This window comes from Schistocerca cancellata, chromosome 1 (genome assembly GCF_023864275.1).
Source record: "Schistocerca cancellata isolate TAMUIC-IGC-003103 chromosome 1, iqSchCanc2.1, whole genome shotgun sequence".
NCBI classification, from domain to species: Eukaryota; Metazoa; Arthropoda; class Insecta; order Orthoptera; family Acrididae; genus Schistocerca; species Schistocerca cancellata.
In genome coordinates this window covers 1,171,315,110-1,171,341,062 of record NC_064626.1, presented here as the reverse complement: position 1 = coordinate 1,171,341,062, position 25,953 = coordinate 1,171,315,110, and the positions used below count along the sequence as shown (strand labels likewise).

The 25,953-nt window shown below is 45.5% G+C and overlaps 1 protein-coding gene across 1 annotated transcript in view; it reads left to right on the top strand.

Annotated features, from left to right (window-relative positions):
• LOC126163380 (sialin-like) overlaps positions 1–25,953 on the top strand; it is a 161,056-nt gene that overhangs the window by 88,041 nt on the left and 47,062 nt on the right. The window contains exons 5-6 of the mRNA XM_049920172.1: positions 18,265–18,479; positions 25,586–25,738. Of these exons, the coding sequence (XP_049776129.1) occupies positions 18,265–18,479; positions 25,586–25,738 (368 nt within the window). The remainder of the gene's footprint in view (positions 1–18,264; positions 18,480–25,585; positions 25,739–25,953) is intronic.

The window sequence follows — 25,953 nt, the reverse complement described above, 5'->3', positions numbered from 1 at the left end:
TAGTTTAAATCGTGAAATAGTGCGGACGTGTTTCAAATGTCTGCGACTCGTGTAACTGAGGCGGAACGTGGGGACCAGCCCGGTATTCACCTAGCGGGATGTGGAAATCCGCCTAAAACCCACAGTCAGGCTGGCCGGCACACCGGCCCTCGTCGTTAATCCGCCGGGCGGATTCGATCCGGGGCTGGCGTGCCTACCCGAGTCCAGGAAGTAGCGCGTTAGCGCGCTGCTTCCCCAAACGTATCTTCGGCCTGAAATTTCATTGACTTTAGTAGAATTGTCTTCAGTGACGAGTCTCGCTTTGAACTGAGCCTGGATGACAAACGAAGACGTGTCTGGCGTTGCCCCAGACAGCGATGGGATGTCAACCTGACAGTCGCCCTCCAACCAGATCGGGAATTTGGCGATCTAACGCGCCAATTGGACAGAATTTGTCACGATATCCCTCAAGACGATATCGGAGAACTCTATCAGTCAATGCCAAGCTGTATAATTGATTGCGTAATGGTCGAGGTGGACCAACGCGTTATTGACTTCCTCTTTTTTGTTTCAATGTGTATTATGAAGCCGCGCGACGTGACCGCGCGGTTTTAGGCGACATGTCACGGATTGCGCGGCCCCTCCCACCGGAGGTTCGAGTTCTCCCTCGGGCATGGGTGTGTGTGTTGTTCTTAGCATAAGTTAGTTTAAGTAGTGGCTAAGTATAGTTGAAGTAGTGTGTAAGTCTAGGGACCGATGACCTCAGCAGTTTGGTTCCTTAGGAATTCACACACATTTGAGCATTTGTATTATGAAGCCAATTTCTTCCTACGTAGGTGGGAGTCAACAAAATATTTTCGCATTGGCAGGAGACAGTTGGTGATTCAAATTTTGTGAAGCGATCTTGCTGCATTTGAAAGCGCCTTTGTTTTAATTATTGCCATCCCAACTCGCTTATCATACCTGTGACTCTTTACCCCCATTTTCACTATAATACAAAAGAGCTGCCCTTCTTTGAAGAGTCCATACAACGCCGCAGTGCCGCACAAGAGGACGGACAAGCGAAGTTTGGGCAGTCTCTAATAGATTTGTCGCGTCTCCTTAGTGTTCTGCTAATAAAACGTAGTCTTTGGTTCGTCTTTCCCATAACAAATACGGGTATTACGAGATGGTTGCAATTTAAGTTGTTTGTTATTGTAATCCATATATTTAGTTGAATCTAAAAAATTTAAATTTGCGTTATTTATCAGTAAACGAAATTTAAACGAAATTTTTTCAGTTCTTATGCGGAAGATGTCACACTTCCTATTGTTTAGGGGCAACTGACACTTATCGCACCATACAGATATCAACTCGTTTTGATCTTCCCATGAATTGACTTGACGGTATACCACAGCGTCATCAACGATCTAAGAGGGTTGCTCAGATTGTCCCTAAACCGTTTACACAGATTAAGAGTAGTAGAGGGCCTATAAAACTTCCTCGGGCAAGTCCAGACATCACTTATGTTTCGCTAGAGGACTTCCGTCAATTACTGTGAACTGTGGCCTTTCTCACAAGACATCACGAACCCAGTCGCACAACTGATACGATATTCCATAGGCTCACAGTGTGGTCAGAAGGCGCTTGTAAATAACGCTATCAAAAGCCTACTGGAAATTTAGAAATATGGAATCAATATGAGACTACCTGTCGATAGCCATCATTTCTTCGTGTGAAGTAATAGACTTAAGCACAGTTGGATATCCACGTGTAGGGAATTACCCGAGTAGTAGCCATCTGAGTTAATCACCGCGCTTCCTCCTTATTTAGCTCGCGTGAAGAATTGGTCAGGACAGGAACAGACTTCAGAAAAAAGTACGATAAAAATGTGTATGTTCACAAACACGGAAAATAAGAATAGTGACAGGAGCAGACCGCCATGCTAAACAAGGCCTCTCATCGCAGAAAAGAGTTCTAGACTAATAAAGTTACTAGAGCTGATAGCATCATTACACTTACAGTGAAACAGCAGTGTTAAAACTTCGACATGTCTACGGATGGAGTCCAGCTCAGTTCCCAGCCATATGTGAGGCGAATACTGGAATGGTTTCTTCGAGAAATTTATTGTCCTTTCTTTTCTTCCTCACTTGTTCACCTGAGCTAAGTAAAGATCGCGCTGATTATCTCAATTGACGTCTTCTCTCGGAAGTCCCTTTACACGATGATAGAGAGGTTCTCCGAATATGCTGAATCCAGTTACTTTCTCATCGTTTGAAAACGAGTCAGTGCTCCCTCATTGGAGGTGTCCAGGGGATGCGGAATACTAACATGACCTTCTTCTTCCACCAACTCTAATATTTCCTTGCTTTCGATTCTGCTCCAAGTGCTTGATGAAAACCACTACAATGCCACTCTTTGAAGCCAATGCTGTTTCACAGTTATTTATTAATCCTATATTTATCCAAAACTCCAGAAAAATTAATATTATTAAGACCAAAGCTCTCTCTCCACCATCGCTACTATTTTATATGACAGTCTGATGTTGTTCCCAGTTGGGCACACGCGGCAAAAGCTAGAACGTTATATTTCACTTTTGACTTGAGAATAGCTGCTCTAAATTCTGACCAATTCTTTTTAGCAATGTAATTTTACGATTTATCAAAATTTCGGTTATTAAGACACCCCCAGTAGATGTCGAAACCTAGATCAATGTACCTACCAGTTAGGTGCTACCGGTTGGCTGTACAATCCTATGTATTTTATATAAAATAAATACGTCACGTTGTATTTAGTTCTGTTTATTATTATCTGTCTAACATCTTGTTCATTTTAGAATCTATGTGTGTTTCGGTGCAGAAGGTCCACGTTTAGTGTTCCACCGTTTTCATTTGTGGAATTGTAGAGTTGTATTGTGCGCTGATAAGGAACCCATATTTGAAAGAGGTCACACTTCTAAGCAATTGAGAATTCGGTGCAAAAGCGTAACGCAACAACAGTTTTAAGTATCTTTCTGATTCGTGACAAGTCTGATTAATAGTTAGTTCACAATAGGATCCCTTCACAGGGCTATTTTGCACATTGATTATACACAAACTGGTGAACAAAGACAGCAGTCACATTGGTTATATGTTTTTGTGGGCTATTTCACGCCATTTAGGAAGTTTAAAGATTGATAATGGTGTCGTTATCATACACTGAAACGCCAGAGCTACTGGTATAGGCATGCGTATTCAAATACAGAAATATGAAACACTCAGAATACATCGCCGCTGTCGGTATCGCCTATATAAGACAACAAGTGTCTGGCGCAGTTGTTACATCATTTACTGCTGCTACAATGGCAGGTTATCAAGATGTGAGTGAAATTGAACGTGGAGTTATAGTCCACACACGAGCGATGGAACACAGTATCTCCGAGGTAGCGATGAAGTGGGGATTTTTCCCGCACGACCATTTCACGAGTGTACCGTGAATATCAGGAATCCGGTAAAACATCAAATCTCCGACATCGCTGCAGCCGGAAAAAGATCCTGCAAGAATGGGACCAATCGTTCAGCGTGACACAAGTGCAACCCTTCCGTAAATTGCGCCAGATTTCAATGCTGGGCCATCGACAAGTGTCCACGTGCGAACCATTCAATGAATCATCATCGATATGGGATTTCCGAGCCGAAGGCCCACTCGTGTACCCTTGATGACTGCACTACACGAACATTTACGCCTCGCCTGGGTCCGTCAACACCGACAATGAACTTTTGATCGCTGGAAACATGTTGCCTGGTCGGACGAGCGTCATTTCAAATTGTATCGAGCGGATGGACGTGTATTGGTATGGAGACAAAAAAAACAGTGGTTAACAAACATAACCAATTCGGTTACTCTTTCTTCGCCAGACACAGCAGATCTCTCAAAGTAAAATTTGTTGAATGTTGAGAATTCAATGTGAATGGAATCCAAGGAAACGTTAGCTAAGAGCAATTGACGAATTTGTTGTAACTTTTCTGTTCATTTTTCACTGTCTCTATTTACTATCCAAAGCCGCCTATCGAAAGCCGCAATGTGGCGTTAGGCATTTAAATCTGTGTACCGCCCAGATGGCACTTCCTTCGTCTGAGGTCGCATTATTTCTAATACCATAATAATTTTATTGTGGAATCTCTTAATCCATATTAGAAGTCTCTTGCGTCCTTTCTCCATGCAACAGTTTCAAAAATACGTTTCCTTGAAAAGTTTGTCCTATGTTATTTTAGATACTTGCAGTAAAATTCAGTGGACCACATTTCGAACAGTCATACGGAAAGTGGGCCGCATTCCATATTCGGCTTTAGCTCACACACTTTCGTGGATATTCCGGTTCGTCTGGAATACAGAGATATCTGCGTCTTCATCATGCATATTCACTTAACTACTCCGAACTCATTTCCTTAACGACACAGAATCTTCAAATGTATGTGGTAAACTCCTTGACACCTACGTCTGGCTTCTTCAGAAATGTGTTTTCTCTCGCACGTGCATCAGCCATCGATCTCATAAGAAGCACCGCATTTCTGACTCGAGGCATTCAAGTAACGTCTGTTACCAGAACATCATACTAACATGTTTTTCCGTCCAACATCAAAGGATATTCAACTTACTGGAAGGTTAAAACTGTATGCAACACCAAGACTCTAACTCGGGATCTTTGCCTTTATGGGACAAGATCACAATCGACTTGAGTTACCCAAGCACGAACCAGGACCGGACCTCACAGTTTTACTTCCGCCCTACCACATCTCCTACCTTCCTAACTCTGCAGTTTTGCTGCGAAATTTGCATGACTAGCACTCACGGAAGAAAGGATTTTGCGAAGACGCAACTTAGCCACAGCCTAGGGGAGGGGGGAGGGGTGAGGGGTGAAAGATGTTCCAGAATGAAGTTATCACTCTGCAGCGTAGTTTGCGCGTCCTGGTAAATTAAATTGTATGCACCGGAGCGAGATTCAAATGCGGGACTTTTGGCTTTCGCGAGCAAGTGCTCTTCTGACTGAACTACACGAGCACAACATAGGACCCGACCTCACAGATTTACTTCCGCCGCTACCTCATCTCTTTCTTACCTTTCTTCGACGAGTGCTAGTCCTGCTAAGTTTCACAGGAGAACTTCTGTGCAGTTTGGATGGTAGTAGACGAGGTACTGGTCGAAGTAAAACTATGAGGAAGGGTCATAAGTCGTTCTTGGGTAGCTCAGTCGGTAGAGCACTTGTCCACAAAAGGTAAAAGTCCAGAACTCCAGCAGAACTCCAGTCTCGGTCCGGCACGCAGCTTTAATCTCCCAGGAAGTTTCTTATCAGCTCACACACGACTGCAGAGTGAAAATTTCATTCTAAAGATAATACTCATCAAAATTTACGAAATATCGACAGCTGCAGCAACGCAGATCCAAATAGAGGAAAACAAAATGGAAATAAATAACAATTTGTGTTACACAAATCCAACCAATTTAGTGCTTCCGACATAGTTGGAGGTAATGTAGACTCAACACTGTGCACCAAAGCTTCAAAGATCCCCGAAAGGATCAAGACCGAGCGAGGTGGCGCAGTGGTTAGACACTGGACTCGCATTCGGGAGGACGACGGTTCAATACCGCGTCCGGCCATCCTGATTTATGTTTTCCGTGATTTCCCTAAATCTCTCCAGGCAAATGCCGGGATGGTTCCTTTCAAAGGGCACGGCCGACTTCCTTCCCCGTCCTTCCCTAATACGATGAGACCGATGACCTCGCTGTCTGGTCTCCTTCCCCAAAAACAACCCAACAACAACAACAAAGGTTCAAGTGATCTTATTTGATACGCCTATGTTTTTTCTTAAATGTCTCACAGGCTGCGAAAAAGTTGTTTAATTGGTTCAAAAATTCAATAATAGAATGCAGAAATCCAAAGACAAATGGCAGTGATAACATTAATGCATACGTCAAGACAGGGTTGATACGAGTGTGGTAGAAGCTTCTTTGTCCATCAGACAGGATGATTCGCCACCTGTAAATGACATGGAAGTGCCAGAATGAGATTTTCACTCTGCAGCGGAGTGTGCGCTGATATGAAACTTTCTGGCAGATTAAAACTGTGTGCCCGACCGAGACTCGAACTCGGGACCTTTGCCTTTCCCGGGCAAGTGCTCTACCATCTGAGCTACCTAAGCACGACTCTCGCCCGGTCCTCACAGCTTTACTTCTGCCAGTATCTCGTCTCCTACCTTCCAAACTTTACAGAAGCTCTCCTGCGAACCTTGCAGAACTAGCACTCCTGAAAGAAAGGATACACGGAGACATGGCTTAGCCACAGCCTGGGGGATGTTTCCAGAATGAGATTTTCACTCTGCTGCGGAGTGTGCGCTGATATGAAACTTCCTGGCAGATTAAAACTGTGTGCCCGACCGAGACTCGAAGGCAAAGGTCCCGAGTTCGAGTCTCGGTCGGGCACACAGTTTTAATCTGCCAGGAAGTTTCGCAATGGAAGTGATTTCTGAAACCTGCATATGGTCTGGCAGGAATTATAATTTCGTCTGGGGTGCTTTTCCTACGAGCGATTTCCCTAAATCGGCAGTGGCGAACGACGCTATGATTCCTTTGAAAAGAACACTTTCCCTATCATGATATCTTCTCGGGTGATCAGCCGATTGGTGGCGTCGTCTCGTCGCAACGCTTCGATGATCGTCAGGCGAAGATGATGGGCTGATCACCCGAGAGATTTCATCATTGGAATACGCCAAGAAAGCCAGCAAGCGCATATACCTTCCCTGTCCTTAATCAGTCCCCTCTTTCTTTAAAAAGTCGTCGTCAACAGGAGGTTGAATCCTAACTGTCCGCTCCGTGTTTTTTGGCGTTTCTTTCCGGTTGTTAGTAAAAAATAAACGCGCCACCGAGATCCTAGAAGATTGTTTCGATTGGATTAGGTACGAATTTCGATGTGAACAAGAGGCTCGTAATATTTTAGATGAGTATGATTTATAAACTTAAGAGCCAAAGAAACTCGTACACCTGCCTAATATCGTGTAGGCTCCCCACGAGCACGCAGAAGTGCCGCAGCATGACGTGACATGGACTCGACTAATGTCTGAAGTAGTGCTGGATGGAACTGACACCATGAATCCTACAGAGCTGTCCATAAATCCGTAACAGTACGAAAGGGTGGAGATCTCCTTTGAAAAGCACTTTGCTAGGCATCCCAGACGTGTTCAATAATTTTCTTTTCTGAAGAGTACGGTGAGAATCGGAAATGTTTAAACTCAGAATAGTGTCTCTGGAGCTACTCTGTAGCAATTTCGGACGCGTGGGGTATCGCATTATCCTGCTGGAATTGTCCAAGTCCGCCGGAATGCACACTGAACATGAATAGATGCAGGAGATCAGAAAGGATGCTTACGTACGTGTCACTCGTCTGAGTCGTATTTAGAAGTATCAGGGATCCCATACCACTCCATCACCACTACAGAGCCTCCACCCCCTTGAAAAGTCCCCTGCTGACATGCAGGGTCCATGGACGCATAAGTTGTCTCCACACCAGTACACTTCCATCCGCTCGCTACAATATGAAACGAGACTCGTCCGACCAGGCAATATGTTTCCAGTCATCAATAGTCCAATGTTGGTCTTGACGGGCTCAGGCGAGGCATTTAGCTTTGTGTCGCGCAGTCGTCGAAGGTACACGAGTGGGTCTTCGGCTCCGAAAGCCAATCTCGATGATGTTTCGTTGAATGGTTCGCACGCTGACACTTGTTGACGGCCCAGCATTGAAATGTGCAGCAATTTGCGGCAACGATTCTCTTTAGTCGTCGTTGGTCCCGTTCTTGCAGGCTCTGCTTCCTGCCGCAGCGATATCGGAGACTTATTTGACGTTTTACAGGATTCCTGATATACACGGTACACTCGTGAAATGGTCGTTCGGGAAAATCCCCACTTTATCGCTACCTCGGAGATACTGTATCCCATCGCTCGTGCGCCGACTGTAACACCACGTTCAATCTAGTTTAAATCTTGGTAACTTGCCATTGTAACAGCAGTAACTACAACAACTGCGTCATACACTTGTTGCCTTATAGAAGCGTAGCCGACCCCAGCGCCAAATTCTGCCTGTTTCCATACCTCTGTATTTGAATACGCTTGCCTATACCAGTTTCTTCGGCTTTTCAGTGTAGTATCGTAAAATGCACTCCTGGAAATTGAAATAAGAACACCGTGAATTCATTGTCCCAGGAAGGGGAAACTTTATTGACACATTCCTGGGGTCAGATACATCACATGATCACACTGACAGAACCACAGGCACATAGACACAGGCAACAGAGCATGCACAATGTCGGCACTAGTACAGTGTATATCCACCTTTCGCAGCAATGCAGGCTGCTATTCTCCCATGGAGACGATCGTAGAGATGCTGGATGTAGTCCTGTGGAACGGTTTGCCATGCCATTTCCACCTGGCGCCTCAGTTGGACCAGCGTTCGTGCTGGACGTGCAGACCGCGTGAGACGACGCTTCATCCAGTCCCAAACATGCTCAATGGGGGACAGATCCGGAGATCTTGCTGGCCAGGGTAGTTGACTTACACCTTCTAGAGCACGTTGGGTGGCACGGGATACATGCGGACGTGCATTGTCCTGTTGGAACAGCAAGTTCCCTTGCCGGTCTAGGAATGGTACAACGATGGGTTCGATGACGGTTTGGATGTACCGTGCACTATTCAGTGTCCCCTCGACGATCACCAGTGGTGTACGGCCAGTGTAGGAGATCGCTCCCCACACCATGATGCCGGGTGTTGGCCCTGTGTGCCTCGGTCGTATGCAGTCCTGATTGTGGCGCTCACCTGCACGGCGCCAAACACGCATACGACCATCATTGGCACCAAGGCAGAAGCGACTCTCATCGCTGAAGACGACACGTCTCCATTCGTCCCTGCATTCACGCCTGTCGCGACACCACTGGAGGCGGGCTGCACGATGTTGGGGCGTGAGCGGAAGACGGCCTAACGGTGTGCGGGACCGTAGCCCAGCTTCATGGAGACGGTTGCGAATGGTCCTCGCCGATACCCCAGGAGCGACAGTGTCCCTAATTTGCTGGGAAGTGGCGGTGCGGTCCCCTACGGCACTGCGTAGGATCCTACGGTCTTGGCGTGCATCCGTGCGTCGCTGCGGTCCGGTCCCAGGTCGACGGGCACGTGCACCTTCCGCCGACCACTGGCGACAACATCGATGTACTGTGGAGACCTCACGCCCCATGTGTTGAGCAATTCGGCGGTACGTCCACCCGGCCTCCCGCATGCCCACTATACGCCCTCGCTCGAAGTCCGTCAACTGCACATACGGTTCACGTCCACGCTGTCGCGGCATGCTACCAGTGTTAAAGACTGCGATGGAGCTCCGTATGCCACGGCAAACTGGCTGACACTGACGGCGGCGGTGCACAAATGCTGCGCAGCTAGCGCCATTCGACGGCCAACACTGCGGTTCCTGGTGTGTCCGCTGTGCCGTGCGTGTGATCATTGCTTGTACAGCCCTCTCGCAGTGTCCGGAGCAAGTATGGTGGGTCTGACACACCGGTGTCAATGTGTTCTTTTTTCCATTTCCAGGAGTGTAGTTGTACCCTCTCTCAGTACGCTGTAATATTCTCTTTTGCCAGGGACATTAAATTGAAGTGACGAAATCCTTGTACACACTATGTCTGTTGCTACTTAGCAACCAAGAAATCAGTGTTTCGTATATTTACGCCTTAAGTTGATTGTGCAACGTGTATCTGAGGAGGAAATGACGTTCGAGACCCAAATGGGTTTCGTAAGCGCCTGAAAAGACTTCGACTGGGTTTTGGACCACGTAATTGGTCATTAACCTGGCACACATATCAGATGTCTACCTCGCTCAGCTGCCTGACTCAACAGCAGTCGCTGAACGACATGGCGCAATCGTTACGACACTTGTCTAGCAGTCGGAAGCAGACGCAATCCATACATCTCGACTGAGTGGTCTGTTCTTTCTCTAAAACGTTTAGAGTCAGCATAAAGACGATTCCGCCGAGAAGACTGTAGTCAATTTGTGCCTCCTTCCTTTCTAGATCCTCACTGACCTGATATCAATGGACTTTGACCTAACGCGTAACACTTACCTGTCCGTTTAGATATGTAACGGAAGAAAAACTTTTTAAATAGATTAAGAATAATTAGGCGTCGTAATAGTCATTCGAAACATGTCATTAGGAAACATCTATCTGGGTTGTGTCCTGGTGTATCGATGGGGCCGATTTAAAATTGATCTGTTACATCTTTTGTACACAACAAACTCCTTCGCCATATTGAAATCTGTCTACTGACATTAATAATTATACATAATTAAATATAAGAATTTAATGTAAAACAAAAAGCAAAATCTTGTTTAATTAGAATAATGTACACTGAAGCGCCAAAGAAACTGGTATAAGCATGCATATTCAAATACAGAGATATATAAATAGGCAGAATACGGCGCTGTGGTCGGCAACCCCTGCATAAGACAACAGATATCTGGAGCAATTGTTAGATCGGCTACTGCTGTTACAGTGGCTGGTTGTCAGGATTTAAGTGAGTTCGAGCATGGGGTTATAGTCGGCGCACGAGCGATGGCACTCCCATCTCCGAGGTAACGATGAAGTGGGGATTTTCCCGTACGGACATTTCACGGGGGTACCATGAATATCAGGAATCCGGTAAAACATCAAATCTCCGACATCGCTGTGGCCGGAAAAAGATTCTGCAAGAATGGGACCAACGACAACTAAAGAGAATCGTCCAGCGAGACAGAAGTGCAGCCCTTCCGCAAATTGCTCCAGATTTCAGTGCTGGGCTGTCAACAAGTGTGAGAACCATTCAACGAAACATCATCGATATGGGATTTCCAAGCCAAAGGCCCATTCGTGTACCCTTAACAACTACACTACACGATGATTTACGCTTCGCCTGGGTCCGTCAACACCAACATTGGATTGTTGATCGCTAGAAACTTGTTGCCTGTCGGACGAGTCTCGTTTCAAATTGTATCGAGCGGATGGACGTGTACTGGTAGACAACGTATGAGTCCGTGGACCCTGCATGTCAGCAAGGGACTTTTCAAGCTGGTGTAGGCTCTGTAATGGTGTGGAGCGTGTCCAGCTTGAGTGATATGTAGCACCCGATTCGTCTAGATACGACTCTGACAACGTCTAGATACGACTCGGATAGGTGACACGTACGTAAGCATCCTCTCTGATCACCAGTATCCGTTCATGTCCATTGTGTATTCCGACGGACTTGGACAATTCCAGTAGAACAATGCGGCACCCCACAGGTCCAAAATTGCTACAGAGTGGCTTCAGGAACATTCTTGTCACCTTAAAGACTTCCGCTGGTCACCAAACTCCCCAAATATGAACATTATTGGGCATATCTGAGATGCCTTGCAACGTGCTGTTGAAAAGAGATCTCCACCGCCTCGTACTCTTACGGATTTATGGACAGCTCTGCATGATTCACGGTTCAGTTCCCTCCAGCGCTACTCCAGACATTAGTCGAGTCCATGCCACGACGTATTCTGGCACTTCTGCGTGCTTGCAGGGGTCCTACGTGACATCAGGCACGGCTCTTCACTGTCTTTACTAGAATAATGTATCTAAGTTACAAACGATTCCGCACATCCCGGCACAAGTTGCATATATGCCACCTATACAGGAAACGAGCAATCTATCTGACAAATTTTTTCGCCATTATGGTTGATGTATTAATAATATTACGGTATCATATCAAAACTGTTCCTATTAGCGGATTACTCTACAGCGCACTGCAACCAGAGTGTGCACAATGTATGTAAAACACCTGAGAATAGAAAGATACGCTCGAACTCGATCATGTTTCAAATAAGATAACTTCTTTCAGCAAATTTGGCCTGTTGACGTCACCGTTATTCAATCTGTACATCAATACAGTCGCGAAATCACCCGAGCACTACGGAGAAGATATTCTTTGGTACTAAAGCAACAAGATAATTCGCTCCCTGTTCTCCAAAGGATTCCTGATAAAAGACTCTTGCCACTTCTCTGTGAGATTGCGCAATCCGGTCACATATTACTATGTTACAAATGTTCTGCTTTGCGAACCGCCTAATAAAATATTATCTTCGGGATCATTGTTCCTTACCTACGTAGTGCAATTGTAAGCTTGCTTAACTTAGAACTGGCGCCACCCCATACCTATAGCTCCATACTGTTTGCAATTTTTCAATTTTAACAACTTTCCTAGCTTTCAAGCAATGGAACACAGACAAACATGAGGGCACAATCTCACGACGAATTTTAGATACACTGGCTGACAAAAAGAAGTGAACTATTCCGAAGGGGAAGAGGAAACAAAATGAAATTTCACTGGTTTAGGGTATATGGTGTCATTTTAGTGACTACAAAATCGAATCAAATTTACAAAGGACTTGGCAGCGAGAGTCACTTATCAGTACGACATTGCACCCGCTTTTGGCCTGGATCCATGCACTGATTCGGTAAAGAACGGCGTTATAAAGCCACTGTATCTCTACTGTGGCTAGCTGGCCCACAGCTGTTGTGATTGGTCTTTGACATTCTGGATACTGGCTCTGGAATGATGTTAACATCAGATCTGATGCCACAAGTGTTCAATCGGGGACAGACTTAGGACTTTTGCACACCACTGGAAAACCTCAACACATCGCATACTGTCCATAGAGAGACGAGTCCAATGTGTGGACGAGCACTGTCCTGTTGAACTTTGTCCATGGTATAATGTGTAATTTAAACGGTAAAAAACAAGTTTGACGCAGTCTGAAAGAAACAATAATCAGTAGAACAAAAACATTGTACTTGTTATTCAACCTTAAATATGGAATTGTTCTACCAGGAAATACTGGAAGAATCCATAAATAAGAAACAATTAAAATTAAAAACTTTAAAAATGACTTTAGCTGTGTTTAAAATGAAACACTCCATTGTAGCAGAGACAACGCCAGTGTAGTGCAGCCAAACGAATGAGAAAGAATGTCACACAATAAAAATTCAACTCTTCATCTGTTTCCTGTCGGTCCTCGAGGAAAAACGTGGCTCTCTGAAAGAGTAAGTTACGTCTGGGTAGTACCATCCAGACACGAACACCGCCTGGTTAAAATTCATTTATCTGCTGATTTACTGCCTTCACTTCACATATAGTAACTGTTAATCTTTCCAGGTTGTCTTCAAACTCGGAACTTCTTCATTATAAATAGTCACAACGGTTCCACAAATCAAAAATTATACCTTCTCTTCAAAATAAGTTTATCCAAGTAAAAAAATACCACAGTGCGAAATTACACTCGCTATTTTCATCATACAGAAGCATTTGAATTAGTTTCCAAGAATAAAAATCATAAATTCAGAACTGAAGTACTTGGCAGTGTGCGGCAAAAATTACGCCTCGCTCCCACCAGCAACGACTTCCAACTACTAACCAAGAAGATCAAAGATGGTTTATATATTAAATAAAATATTTTATATTACAAATGACTATGTTATTAAGTATCTTCCGTTAAGTTATTCCGAAAGTCCATAATTAACAATTTTTAGTGTTGATAATTTCAAACAGAAATAACGTTATATAAACAAATTTCGAAATAAATTCAATATATGAAAAATACTTAAGTTCCTTGAAAAATTATAAAAGTCATATTAGTCATGTTACTTAAAATATACGACATGTGACATAATAACAATTTTGAATATGTTTGTACTGTATAGTACACAATCTAAGACAAAACAAAAAGACGACACACCACGAAGGAATCATCCGAACTGGACGGAAATCGGTAGAAGTGATGCACATGTACATAGAAAGAAGTAATTATAATTTCAGGATAATTGGATGATTTATTCAAGAGAATAAAAGTTTCTCAAACTGAGCGGGTGAATAACGCGTTGATCCATCTCTGGCTCTTATACGACGGTTGTTCAGCTTTCACTGATTGCCTGAGTTGCTGGATGTGCTCCTGAAGTACATCGTGGAAAAATCTGTACAATTGGCACGTTAAATCATCAAAATCCGGACGCTGTTGGAATTAAATGCCAATATTGCTCCACACATTCTCAATTCGGGACAGATCCATCGGCGTTGCTGGCCAAGATGTGCTCTGGTAAAGACGAAGATAATCAGTAGAAACTATCGTCGTGTGCAGGGGTCATTATCTTGCTGAAATGCAAGCCCAAGATGGCTTGCCAAGAAGGACATGGCGGGGCGTAGGATATCGTCGAGGTACCGCTGTGCTGTAAGGGTCCCGCGGATGACATCCAAAGCGGTCCTGCTACGAAAAGAAATGGTGGGCGACAGTCACATTAGTATCATACTTCTGTCCTGGGCGTCTCCAGAGAAGTCTTTGGCATGTACTGTCATTGACTGGAGTAGAATTGTCTTCGACCAGTGAAGACCTGTCTGAAGACGCTCCGGACAGTGGTTGGATGCCAACATGACTGCCAACCATCATACGGCTCAACAACCAGGAGTGATGGGCTGGACTGCAGTTTATATTCACAGCAGGACCACTTCCGTTGTCATCCGCGACATCCTTACAGCACGGCGGTACCTCGACGATTTTCTACGCCCCGTTTTGTTGCCCTTCATGGCAAGCCATCCTGGGCTTACATTTCACTTGCCAAACCTTGCTTTGGCAAGCAACGTCTCCAAATGTCTCCCCAGTTGAGAATGTTTTGAGCATCATGGGCAGGGCCTTCCAACGAACTCGGTATTCTGAAGATCTAACGCGCCAGTTAGACAGAATTTGGCACGACATTCCTCAGGCCATCCAACAACTTTATCACTGCGTACCAACCGTATTGACCGGTTGTATAAGGGGCCAGAGGTGGGCCAACACGTTACTGACTCCCTAGATTTGTGAAGCTCTTGAAGCTCTTTCTCTTGATTAAATCATCCAGTTTCTCTGATATTGTAGTCATTTGTTTGCCTGTAGATTTACATAACATGTACTGATTTCCGTCCCAATCGGATAATTCCTTCGTGGTGCGTCTATTGTTTTTTGTTTCTTTCTTGGGTTCTTTTAGTGTATTTATAAAGTCTATCGGATAATCCCTTTCTTAACTGTATCGACAAGTACTGTAAGTGGCAAAAGATGAACTATTGTTGAGTTCCATTATACATTTTCAATCATATGTATGTATGAAATATAGCAAATCAAAAGTTTGCTGTTAGATAGGCAACCTACAACTGGACCATGAGCCCACATGCCCGTTTGAGCATTTCGGTAATATACACTGAAGAGCCAAAGGATGTGGTACACCTGCCTGATATCGTGTAGGACCCCCCACGAGCACGCACAAGTGCCGGAACACGACGTCGCATGGACTCGACTAATGTCTGAAGTAGTGAGGAAGTGTTTAAACTCATAATATTGTTCATGGAGCCTTTCTGTAACAATTCTGGACGTATGGGGTGTCGCATTGTCCGACTGTAATTGCCCAAGTCCGTCGGAATGCGCAGTGGACACGAATGGATGCAGGTGATCAGATAGGATGCTTGCGCGTGTTTGACCAGTCAGAGTCGTATCTAGACGTCTCATGGGGTCCCCTATTACTCCAACTGCACCCGCCCACAGTTACAGAAACTCTACCAGTTTGAACTGTGTCCTGTTGACATGCATTCATGAGGTTGTCTCCATACCCTTACACGTTCATCCGCTTGATACAACTTGAAACGAGACTCGTCCGACCAGGCAACATGTTTCCTGTCATCGACAGTCCAATGTCAGTGTTGATAGTCTCAGGTGAGGCATAAAGCTTTGTGTCTTGCAGTCATCAAGAGTACACGAGTTGACCTTCGGCTCCAAAACCTCATATCCATGATGTTTCGCTGAATGGTTCACACGCTGACACTTGTTGACGGCCTAGCATTGAAATCTGCAGCAACTTGCGAAAGGGTTGCACTTCTGTCATGTTGAACAACTCTCTTCAGTTGTTGATCCCGTTCCTGTAAGGTCTTTTTCCGGCCGCAGCAATGTCGGAGATTTGATGTTTTGCCGGAGTCGGAGCCGTATCTAGACGTATCAGGGATCCCATATCACTCAAGCTGTACACGCCCCACACCATTACAGAGCCTCCACCTGCTGACATGCAGGGTCCATGGACTCATAAGTTGTCTCCACACCCGTACACTGCCATCCGATCGATACAATATGAAATGAGAGTCGTTCGACCAGGCCACATGTTTCCAGTCGTCAACAGTCCAACGTCGGTCTTGACGGGCCCAGGCGAGGCATAAAGCTTTGTGTCGTGCAGTCATCAAAGGTACACGAGTGCGTCTTCGGCTCCGAAAGCCAATGTCGATGATGTTTCGTTGAATGGTTCGTACGCTGACACATGTTGACGGCCCAGCATTGGAATCTGCAGCAATTTGCGGGAACGATCCTCTTTAGTCGTCGTTGGTCCCATTCTTGCAGGATCTCTTTCCGGCCGCAGCAATGTCGGAGATTTGACGTTTTACAGGATTCCTGATATTCACGGTACCCTCGTGAAATGTCCGTACGGAAAAATTCCCACTTCATCGCTACCTCGGAGCTGCTGTGTCCCATCGCCCGTGTGCCGACTATAACACCACGTCCAAACTCACTTAAACCTTGAAAACCTGCCATTGTAGCAGCAGTAATCGATTTAAGAATTGTGCCAGACAGTTGTTGTGTTATATAGGCGTTGCCGACCGCAGCGCCGTATTCTGCCTGTTTACACATCTCTGTATTTGAATACGCACGCCTATACTACACTCCTGGAAATGGAAAAAAGAACACATTGACACCGGTGTGTCAGACCCACCATACTTGCTCCGGTCACTGCGAGAGGGCTGTACAAGCAATGATCACACGCACGGCACAGCGGACACACCAGGAACCGCGGTGTTGGCCGTCGAATGGCGCTAGCTGCGCAGCATTTGTGCACCGCCGCCGTCAGTGTCAGCCAGTTTGCCGTGGCAAACGGAGCTCCATCGCAGTCTTTAACACTGGTAGCATGCCGCGACAGCGTGGACGTGAACCGTATGTGCAGTTGACGGACTTTGAGCGAGGGCGTATAGTGGGCATGCGGGAGGCCGGGTGGACGTACCGCCGAATTGCTCAACACGTGGGGCGTGAGGTCTCCACAGTACATCGATGTTGTCGCCAGTGGTCGGCGGAAGGTGCACGTGCCCATCAACCCGGGACCGGACCGCAGCGACGCACGGATGCACGCCAAGACCGTAGGATCCTACGCAGTGCCGTAGGGGACCGCACCGCCACTTCCCAGCAAATTAGGGACACTGTTGCTCCTGGGGTATCGGCGAGGACCATTCGCAACCGTCTCCATGAAGCTGGGCTACGGTCCCGCACACCGTTAGGCCGTCTTCCGCTCACGCCCCAACATCGTGCAGCCCGCCTCCAGTGGTGTCGCGACAGGCGTGAATGGAGGGACGAATGGAGACGTGTCGTCTTCAGCGATGAGAGTTGCTTCTGCCTTGGTGCCAATGATGGTCGTATGCGTGTTTGGCGCCGTGCAGGTGAGCGCCACAATCAGGACTGCATACGACCGAGGCACACACGGCCAACACCCGGCATCATGGTGTGGGGAGCGATCTCCTACACTGGCCGTACACCACTGGTGATCGTCGAGGGGACACTGAATAGTGCACGGTACATCCAAACCGTCATCGAACCCATCGTTCTACCATTCCTAGACCGGCAAGGGAACTTGCTGTTCCAACAGGACAATGCACGTCCGCATGTATCCCGTGCCACCCAACGTGCTCTAGAAGGTGTAAGTCAACTACCCTGGCCAGCAAGATCTCCGGATCGGTCCCCCATTGAGCATGTTTGGGACTGGATGAAGCGTCGTCTCACGCGGTCTGCACGTCCAGCACGAACGCTGGTCCAACTGAGGCGCCAGGTGGAAATGGCATGGCAAGCCGTTCCACAGGACTACATCCAGCATCTCTACGATCGTCTCCATGGGAGAATAGCAGCCTGCATTGCTGCGAAAGGTGGATATACACTGTACTAGTGCCGACATTGTGCATGCTCTGTTGCCTGTGTCTATGTGCCTGTGGTTCTGTCAGTGTGATCATGTGATGTATCTGACCCCAGGAATGTGTCAATAAAGTTTCCCCTTCCTGGGACAATGAATTCACGGTGTTCTTATTTAAATTTCCAGGAGTGTAGTTTCTTTGACGCTTCAGTGTAGAGTAGCCTGTACTGTTACGTGTGGGCACCCTGTCAGAGTACCACTTATTGGTTGCGTTCGCCGGCAGGGATGTACATCGGCATCATCGCGTCGATGGCGCTGACGGGCGCCATGTGCGAGATGGCCGGCGGTTGGCCGCTCGCCTTCTACTCCTTCGGCGCCGTCGGCCTGCTCTGGTGCATCCCCTGGTTCCTGCTGGTCGCCGACTCGCCGGCCAAGCATCCAAGCATCGACCCTGCCGAGCGCTGCTACATCGAGGCCTACATCCTGCCCATCAACAAGGTAACGCCGGCTGCAGCGACATGAATCGCAAAAGCACGCTAGCTGCACACAGGATGTCCCATCTACTTCTCTTCGCTTATTAGTTAATGCTACCGGGTGGTTACAAAATGTTTCAAATGGCACTAAGCACTATGGGACTTAACATCTGAGGTCATCATATAACACCCCCCTGCTTCCCGGGATTTGCGAAATTACTAGTTGACAATGACCGTGAATTATGAATTTTGACCCGCGTCGGGATGAGGCATCCGAATCCGAAGTAAATAACGATTATTCCGCGGGAAACAGGGAATGAGTAATTTCATTCAATAACGATCAGTAAATGAAGTAATGGAAATAATTTGGAAATAAAATTTGCCAGCGGAAATTTTGCCGAAAGAAATGTTTAAGCTGTAAAAGCAATTAAAAAATCGGTCGCCAGCTCAACTGACGAGCGACAGTACTGTTAAGTACGTGAATAATTGAGTCAAAAATAAAGTTTACCCGTTTGTAGCGCAGCAGGTGGAACGGGAACTTTTACGTAAGTGCTGTGTCAGGCTCAGTAGTCATATAAAATAATGTCATAACACTCTAACTACACTTAAACATTAATGGTTAACTTTCAATAAGTATTTTGATAATTATTTTGTTCATAATTTGTCAGCTAAGTGCAATGCTGACAACACAGATAATTATCTATCGAGATTTTGAATAATTGACTGTCATTCTGTCTTTAAAATTAGGTACTTTGCACTGTTTAATCTACCGATAATGAAATATATTGCCAATAATTAACTATGTTTTGAATGATAATAATTCATTAATTGGGGGATTGTCAGGTGGAATAAGCTTTATAGTTTCATGAAATATCGCCGGCCGCGGTGGCCGTGCGGTTCTAGGCGCTCCAGTCCGGAGCCGCGCTGCTGCTACGGTCGCAGGTTCGAATCTTGCCTCGGGCATGGGTGTGTGTGATGTCCTTAGGTTAGTTAGGTTTAAGTAGTTTTAAGTTCTAGGGGACTAATGACCACCGCAGTTGAGTCCCATAGTGCTCAGAGCCATTTGAACCATTTTTCATGAAATATCCTTGAACTAACTTTAGCTGAATATGCATTGAAATAAATCTTAATAATCAAATTTATTACTTCAGTCTATTATTAAGTTACTACGGTTGGCGTAAGCTTATTAAGTGCAACAATTAACTACGATAACCAGTCTGAAATTTACTCTTCGCCGTCTATGCAAATAATTTGATAATTATCATATTTTCTCTTGATAATGGCGTGACACGCTCGGTTCAATAAGGTAAGGGTCGGAAGGAACCTACTTGGTATTATTGTCGTGCGGAATGTAACTGCAACACTTCGATTATAAAGTGCTTGTTATTAATTTTTCAGCTTCAGAGAAAAGCACAGTCACTGGGAAGCCTTCTACAATTTGATCGTACGAAAATTACGTAGATCTTGCTTCCCTCGTTGTCGGTGGATCGACGGAAGTCCACGGCAGCGACGCAATGTGTCAGCGGGCTTTTACTGTTGCGGCTTGGGCCCACAGTGCGCTTCACATTTAAGTCCTCGTTTCTTCAGCACTGTGCCCATTAATTCATAATAACTTGCCCGGTCATGCTTCCAGATATGCCGACCATTACTTTTCCGTCGTACTTAGATCCACATACTAGCCGTTAGATGTAACACAGCTAGGAATAGCAACACTCGACTGTACGTCTTACTCCGAGCACAGCGTCACTGTTACTACTACCCGCTGGCGCGCTCCCGCGCCCAGCGGCACGACAAAACAATCTCTCTGACTTCAACGTTAACTAAATATGCCCTGACTTGCCAGTGTTAAATATTACATAATTTAAACATAGTATTTACAATACATATCTACACTAGACAATACATCGTAGACAAACAGTTTCATGTGTTAAGTAAGCGAAAAAATTCATAGCAAGGACTGCGTTGTAGCGTCACAATCAGTCCCCTAGACTTAGAGCTACTTAAACCTAACTAACCTAAGGACATCACACACATCCATGCCCGAGGGAGGATTCGAATCTGCGACCGTAGCAGCAGCGCGGTTCCGGACTGTAGCGCCTAGAACCGCTCGGCCTCCGCTGCCAGCTACAACTGAAGTGCAAGTACTCACAGAGGTACGATGTGGGCAGTAATTATCGTTTGTCAGCGAAACGTGCTAGATATTCAAACTCGTTAATGCGGAACCGGTTTACACTGGAAAAAAAATTAGTTCCAGTTTTGGCCACCAGGTGCAAATCTGGCGTTGTGAACGCAAGAAAGTCGTATAGAAATGTTTTCATCACTAATGGATTAGGAACATGGCTTGGGTAGAGACGGTCAAATACATCTACATCTACATACGTGCTCCGCAAGCCACCATACGGTGCGCGGCGGAGGGTACTTTGTACCAGTACTAAAGATTCCCTTTCCTGTTCCACTCGCAAACAGAGCGAGTGGAAAATCGGATATGTATGCGACTCTGTACTACTCGTAATTTCTGTTACCTGATTTTCGTGGTCCTTAGGCGAACTGAAAGTTCGCAGCAGTTTGATGGTACTGCAGTTACCTTCAAATGACGGTTCTTTAAATTTTCTCAATAGCGTTCCTCAAAAAGAACGTCGCCTTACTTCCAGCAGTTCGCATTTGAGTTCCCGAAGCATATCCGTAATACTTGCGTGTCAATCAAACCTATTGGTAATAAATCTAGCAGCCCGCTGTGGCGTTTCTGCCACACTTCTCGCCCACAAAAAAATGAAGTCAGAGCTGAATGCACCACTGGAAAGAGGCACATGGGGAAGCAGTACAGTGGCATAGTAACGTTGACTGGTGAATGTAGCGTGTTGAAAGATCTGTGATGATGTCAATGATGGACCAATTAGGAGTTGGGTCGCCAACTCTTCTAGGATGACGAAAGGTGTAGGTCCCCCGATCACTGACGCCTTAGCTCAGCGTGTTCGGTCAGAGGGTTAGCTGCCCTCTGTAATAAAAAAAACTGAGTGAATAGATCAACGATGAACTTTAACGGGTGACAAAAAGCAACGAACGAAATGAAATAAAGGAAAAGAAATAAGGGATCGCGTTCTGGTCTCGGACATAGCTTTAATTTGCCAGGACTGTTTCATATCCTCTACATTAATTTTTCAGAAAATGTTTGGGAAAGCGCATACTTACAGTAACTGTGATTCCGTAAATGATGACTGATTTTTGCTCGGTCACTGCCAGTCTTGCGCTAAAATGAATTTAAAGTGTCCGTCTGATGATCAGGCTGATGAAACCAATAGCAAAAGTATTATTCAGTCAGTAGCTTCAGGAAGTTTGCTACAACATTCTTCAAACATTTGCAAGCTGAGAGATACCGGCATCCAGCACTTCGATATACAGGGTGAGCACAAAGTCTTGCCTGATTACAAAAATTTATAACAGAATAACCGTTTGATATAATAAGTTACATTTGATGCCGTTACTTAGGTTAGTGTTACTAGTTGTTGTGACCAATAGATGGCGCTAGTGCTCCACAACACCGACGCGGTCTGTTAGGTCACGTTAGTTGCTGGCGGAATGGCGTCGAAGCAGGAGAAAGCGCGATGTGTGCTTTGGTTTCACGAAACGAAATCGCCCATCAGTGTTCAGCGTAAATTTCGGGCTTCTTATGGACGCAGCCCTCCTGACGTTAAATCAGTAAAGCTATGCAAAGTTTAGCGAAACAGGCAGCGTTGACGATCGTCCTTAAAGTGGCAGCCTCGTGTGAGTCATGCAGCTGTTGAACGAGTTCGGCAATCCTTTCAACGGAGTCCGTCTAAATCAACTCGTCAAGCATCACGTGAACTTCAAATACCACAAGCAGTGTGGTGAAGATTCTTCATGAAAGGCTTAGGTTGCATGCTTGAAAAGTGCAAATCGTGCAGTCCTTGCAACCGAATGTTTTGCTGACACGTGCTGAATTTGCAACTGAGATTCTCAATAGGATTGATGGCGCTAACGATTACTTAAATCGCATATGCTTTACCGATGAATCCACCTTTCATGTCAGTGGAATGGTAAATAGGCATAATGTCCGTATATGGGGTTCAGAGTCTCCACATGCTACTGTACAGTTACAGCGAGACAGCGAAAAAGTGAATGTTTGGTGCGGCCTCGTGTATAACAAGGTTTTTGGACCGTTTTCTACGCGGAAAAATCCATTACCGCTAACATTTACTTAGACGTTTTGCAACAGTTCATTGCACCCACAGTTAGAAGAATATCAACTATGGATAATTTTCTAGCAAGATTGAGCACCCTCTCCCCCCCCCCCCCCCTTTCCCACTGGACTTTGATAGTGCGTGATTTCCTGGATGAAACATTTCCGGATCGGTGGATTGGAAGGAACGGTCCAACACCCTGTCCACCCCGCTCTCCAGACATTACGCCCCTTGACTTTTTTTCTTGGACTGTATCAAGGGCAGAGTCTTCGTCACACCAGTTGTTGACGTCTACGAACTGAAGGCTAGTATACAAGCTGCTGTGGGTACTGTAACAGAACACATGTTACGAAACACCTGGCGGGAACTGGAATACCGCCTCGACATTCTCCGAGCTACCAAGGTAGCACACGTTGAGGTCTACTAACGTAAGTGGTCTTAAAAAAACTAGTAACACTATCCTATGTAATGGCATCAAATGTAAATTATTATGTCAAACGGCTATTCTGTAATAAATTGTTATAATCAGGGCAAGACTTTGTGCTCACCCTGTACAAGGTGTGATGTACAGCACCGATGGTCAGGCACTAACAGAGAGAGTATGAAGCACTATAAAATACTGAGCATGAGGGACTTCCTCTCAAAGCATGATCTCCTGTTACTCCTCGAGAAAACTGAATGCCGTTTCTATCTCTTCTTATTGTGACGTCTTCTGTCGCTGCAGGTACAGCCACGACGAAACTGTTATAATCCTTCTAAACGGTCGACTTTCTTGTATCAGTTAACTACTCGAGACAAGTGCGTCAACTGCAGCGCCCCTGGCGTTTTCTTCCCGTACTGATTGTGGGTCTTGTCTGTTTTGAGTGGCTATTTCCGTTTAAACATCAGCGCCAAAATAGCCGGTGTTGTGAGAGCTGTCTGCTGTGCAGCTTGACTTGTGATTGGTGAAAGCGAGGTTGTGAGAGACTATCCTATTCACGAAAAAATCAAACTACAGTAACAAAATGTTGGAACAAGCAATGACAATAGAGTTTATTGATGACTGACGCATAATACATAGCGGAAGTTCTTGTCAACGGTCATGTGGAAAATTCTCTACACTCCTGAGAACTGAAAGAATAGGAAGAGTGTCATCCAAACATTTCAGAATATATGCGCTCATTTGCTCGAGAAAACATGGACTTCCAAACACATCTGGACAATACGTAGAACGCAGTAAATAATGGCTTTTTGCTTTATCCGTTGTATCTTGCTTTCTTGCTATGCACCAAATAACAACCGAAAATTATTTTTCTCGTCCAGTAACTCTGACTTCTTCCCCGTTCAAATAATTTTCATTAAAACAGCGCTATCTGTTTACATTCTTATTTTTGCATTTTCTCTGCAAAACGTAAATACTTCTTGCTTTCAGATAGTTCGTATCTCTCGTAGGAGAACGTTAGTAGGAAAGAATACCAGGACATCCTGTAACTTTTCAATGTGCCACGAGAACAAAGCAAAAAATATAATAAAGATTAAGAAGAAACGGAAGCACAAAATCAGTTGGTAAAATGGGAGTGAGCTCTATCATATATATAAATGACCTAGTAGATAGTGTCGGAAGTTCCATGCGGCTTTTCGCGGATGATGCTGTAGTATACAGAGAAGTTGCAGCATTAGAAAATTGTAGCGAAATGCAGGAAGATCTGCAGCGAATAGGCACTTGGTGCAGGGAGTGGCAACTGACCCTTAACATAGACAAATGTAATGTATTGCGAATACATAGAAAGAAGGATCCTTTATTGTTTGATTATATGATAGCGGAACAAACACTGGTAGCAGTTACTTCTGTAAAATATCTGGGAGTATGCGTGCGGAACGATTTGAAGTGGAATGATCATATAAAATTAATTGTTGGTAAGGCGGGTACCAGGTTGAGATTCATTGGGAGAGTCCTTAGAAAATGTAGTCCATCAACAAAGGAGGTGGCTTACAAAATACTCGTTCGACCTATACTTGAGTATTGCTCATCAGTGTGGGATCCGTACCAGATCGGGTTGACGGAGGAGATAGAGAAGATCCAAAGAAGAGCGGCGCGTTTCGTCACAGGGTTATTTGGTAACCGTGATAGTGTTACGGAGATGTTTAACAAACTCAAGTGGCAGACTCTGCAAGAGAGGCGCTCTGCATCGCGGTGTAGCTTGCTCGCCAGGTTTCGAGAGGGTGCGTTTCTGGATGAGGTATCGAATATATTGCTTCCCCCTACTTATACCTCCCGAGGAGATCACGAATGTAAAATTAGAGAGATTAGAGCGCGCACGGAGGCTTTCAGACAGTCGTTCTTCCCGCGAACCATACGCGACTGGAACAGGAAAGGGAGATAATGACAGTGGCACGTAAAGTGCCCTCCGCCACACACCGTTGGGTGGCTTGCGGAGTATAAATGTAGATGTAGATGTAGACCAGAAAAATTATGTTATAATTTCCGACGTTAGCAGATGTCCCCAGATTCCCTTGTCTCTCTGCGCATGCGCAGCGTGCATCATACTCGGATATTTAGAACTCCATACTCGGCACAATCCATAGATCATTGACGCCATATACGCACTCGCGTCTTGGTTGGCTGCCGATTTACACTCGCGTCGTGGTTGGATGCTGGTTTACTCGCAGGCACGCAAGGCGCACGCACTATGAGTAGTCGATTTTGACCAGAAATGTGTAAAACGGGGTTTTCTTTAGAACTGGTCCTATCTCCTGGACTTGAGTGCAGACGCACAGGAGGTTACTTCCTCGTTCATCTTGGGATCCACGTTTCAGTGCTTTTCTACTACACTTTGCATGCCTGTATTTTATGTGCAACTCTCCACACTTAGGAAAGCGACCAGCATGCTCCGCAGCTGTTTCTCATGTTCACGGAAGAGAGTCTCCACTGTGCGTGTCGTTAACGTTGCAGAAGCGACTGCCCGTGCCGTGGAGGAGCGTGCTGACGACCCCGGCGCTGTGGGCCCTCGTCGCCATCATGGTGACCTTTGACTGGACCTTCTATCTCTACATCTCCTCACTGCCCCTCTACCTCGCCAGTGTCCTGCACTTCGATATGCAAAGTGTGAGTACAGTGACCGTTAGAAGCATTCTGACGCTTACTTATTTCTATTCTGGGTGAATCATGCTGCAAACAAGCCTGTAGCTTCAAGAAAATTTCACATAACTTGATATTTCCTTGATTTTATTTGTGTACTTCATTTTTTATTTATTCTTCCTTTGACAGTTCAACACAACAGTACAAGGTGGTGTCAAAAAATAACCGGATTTTTTATTTTT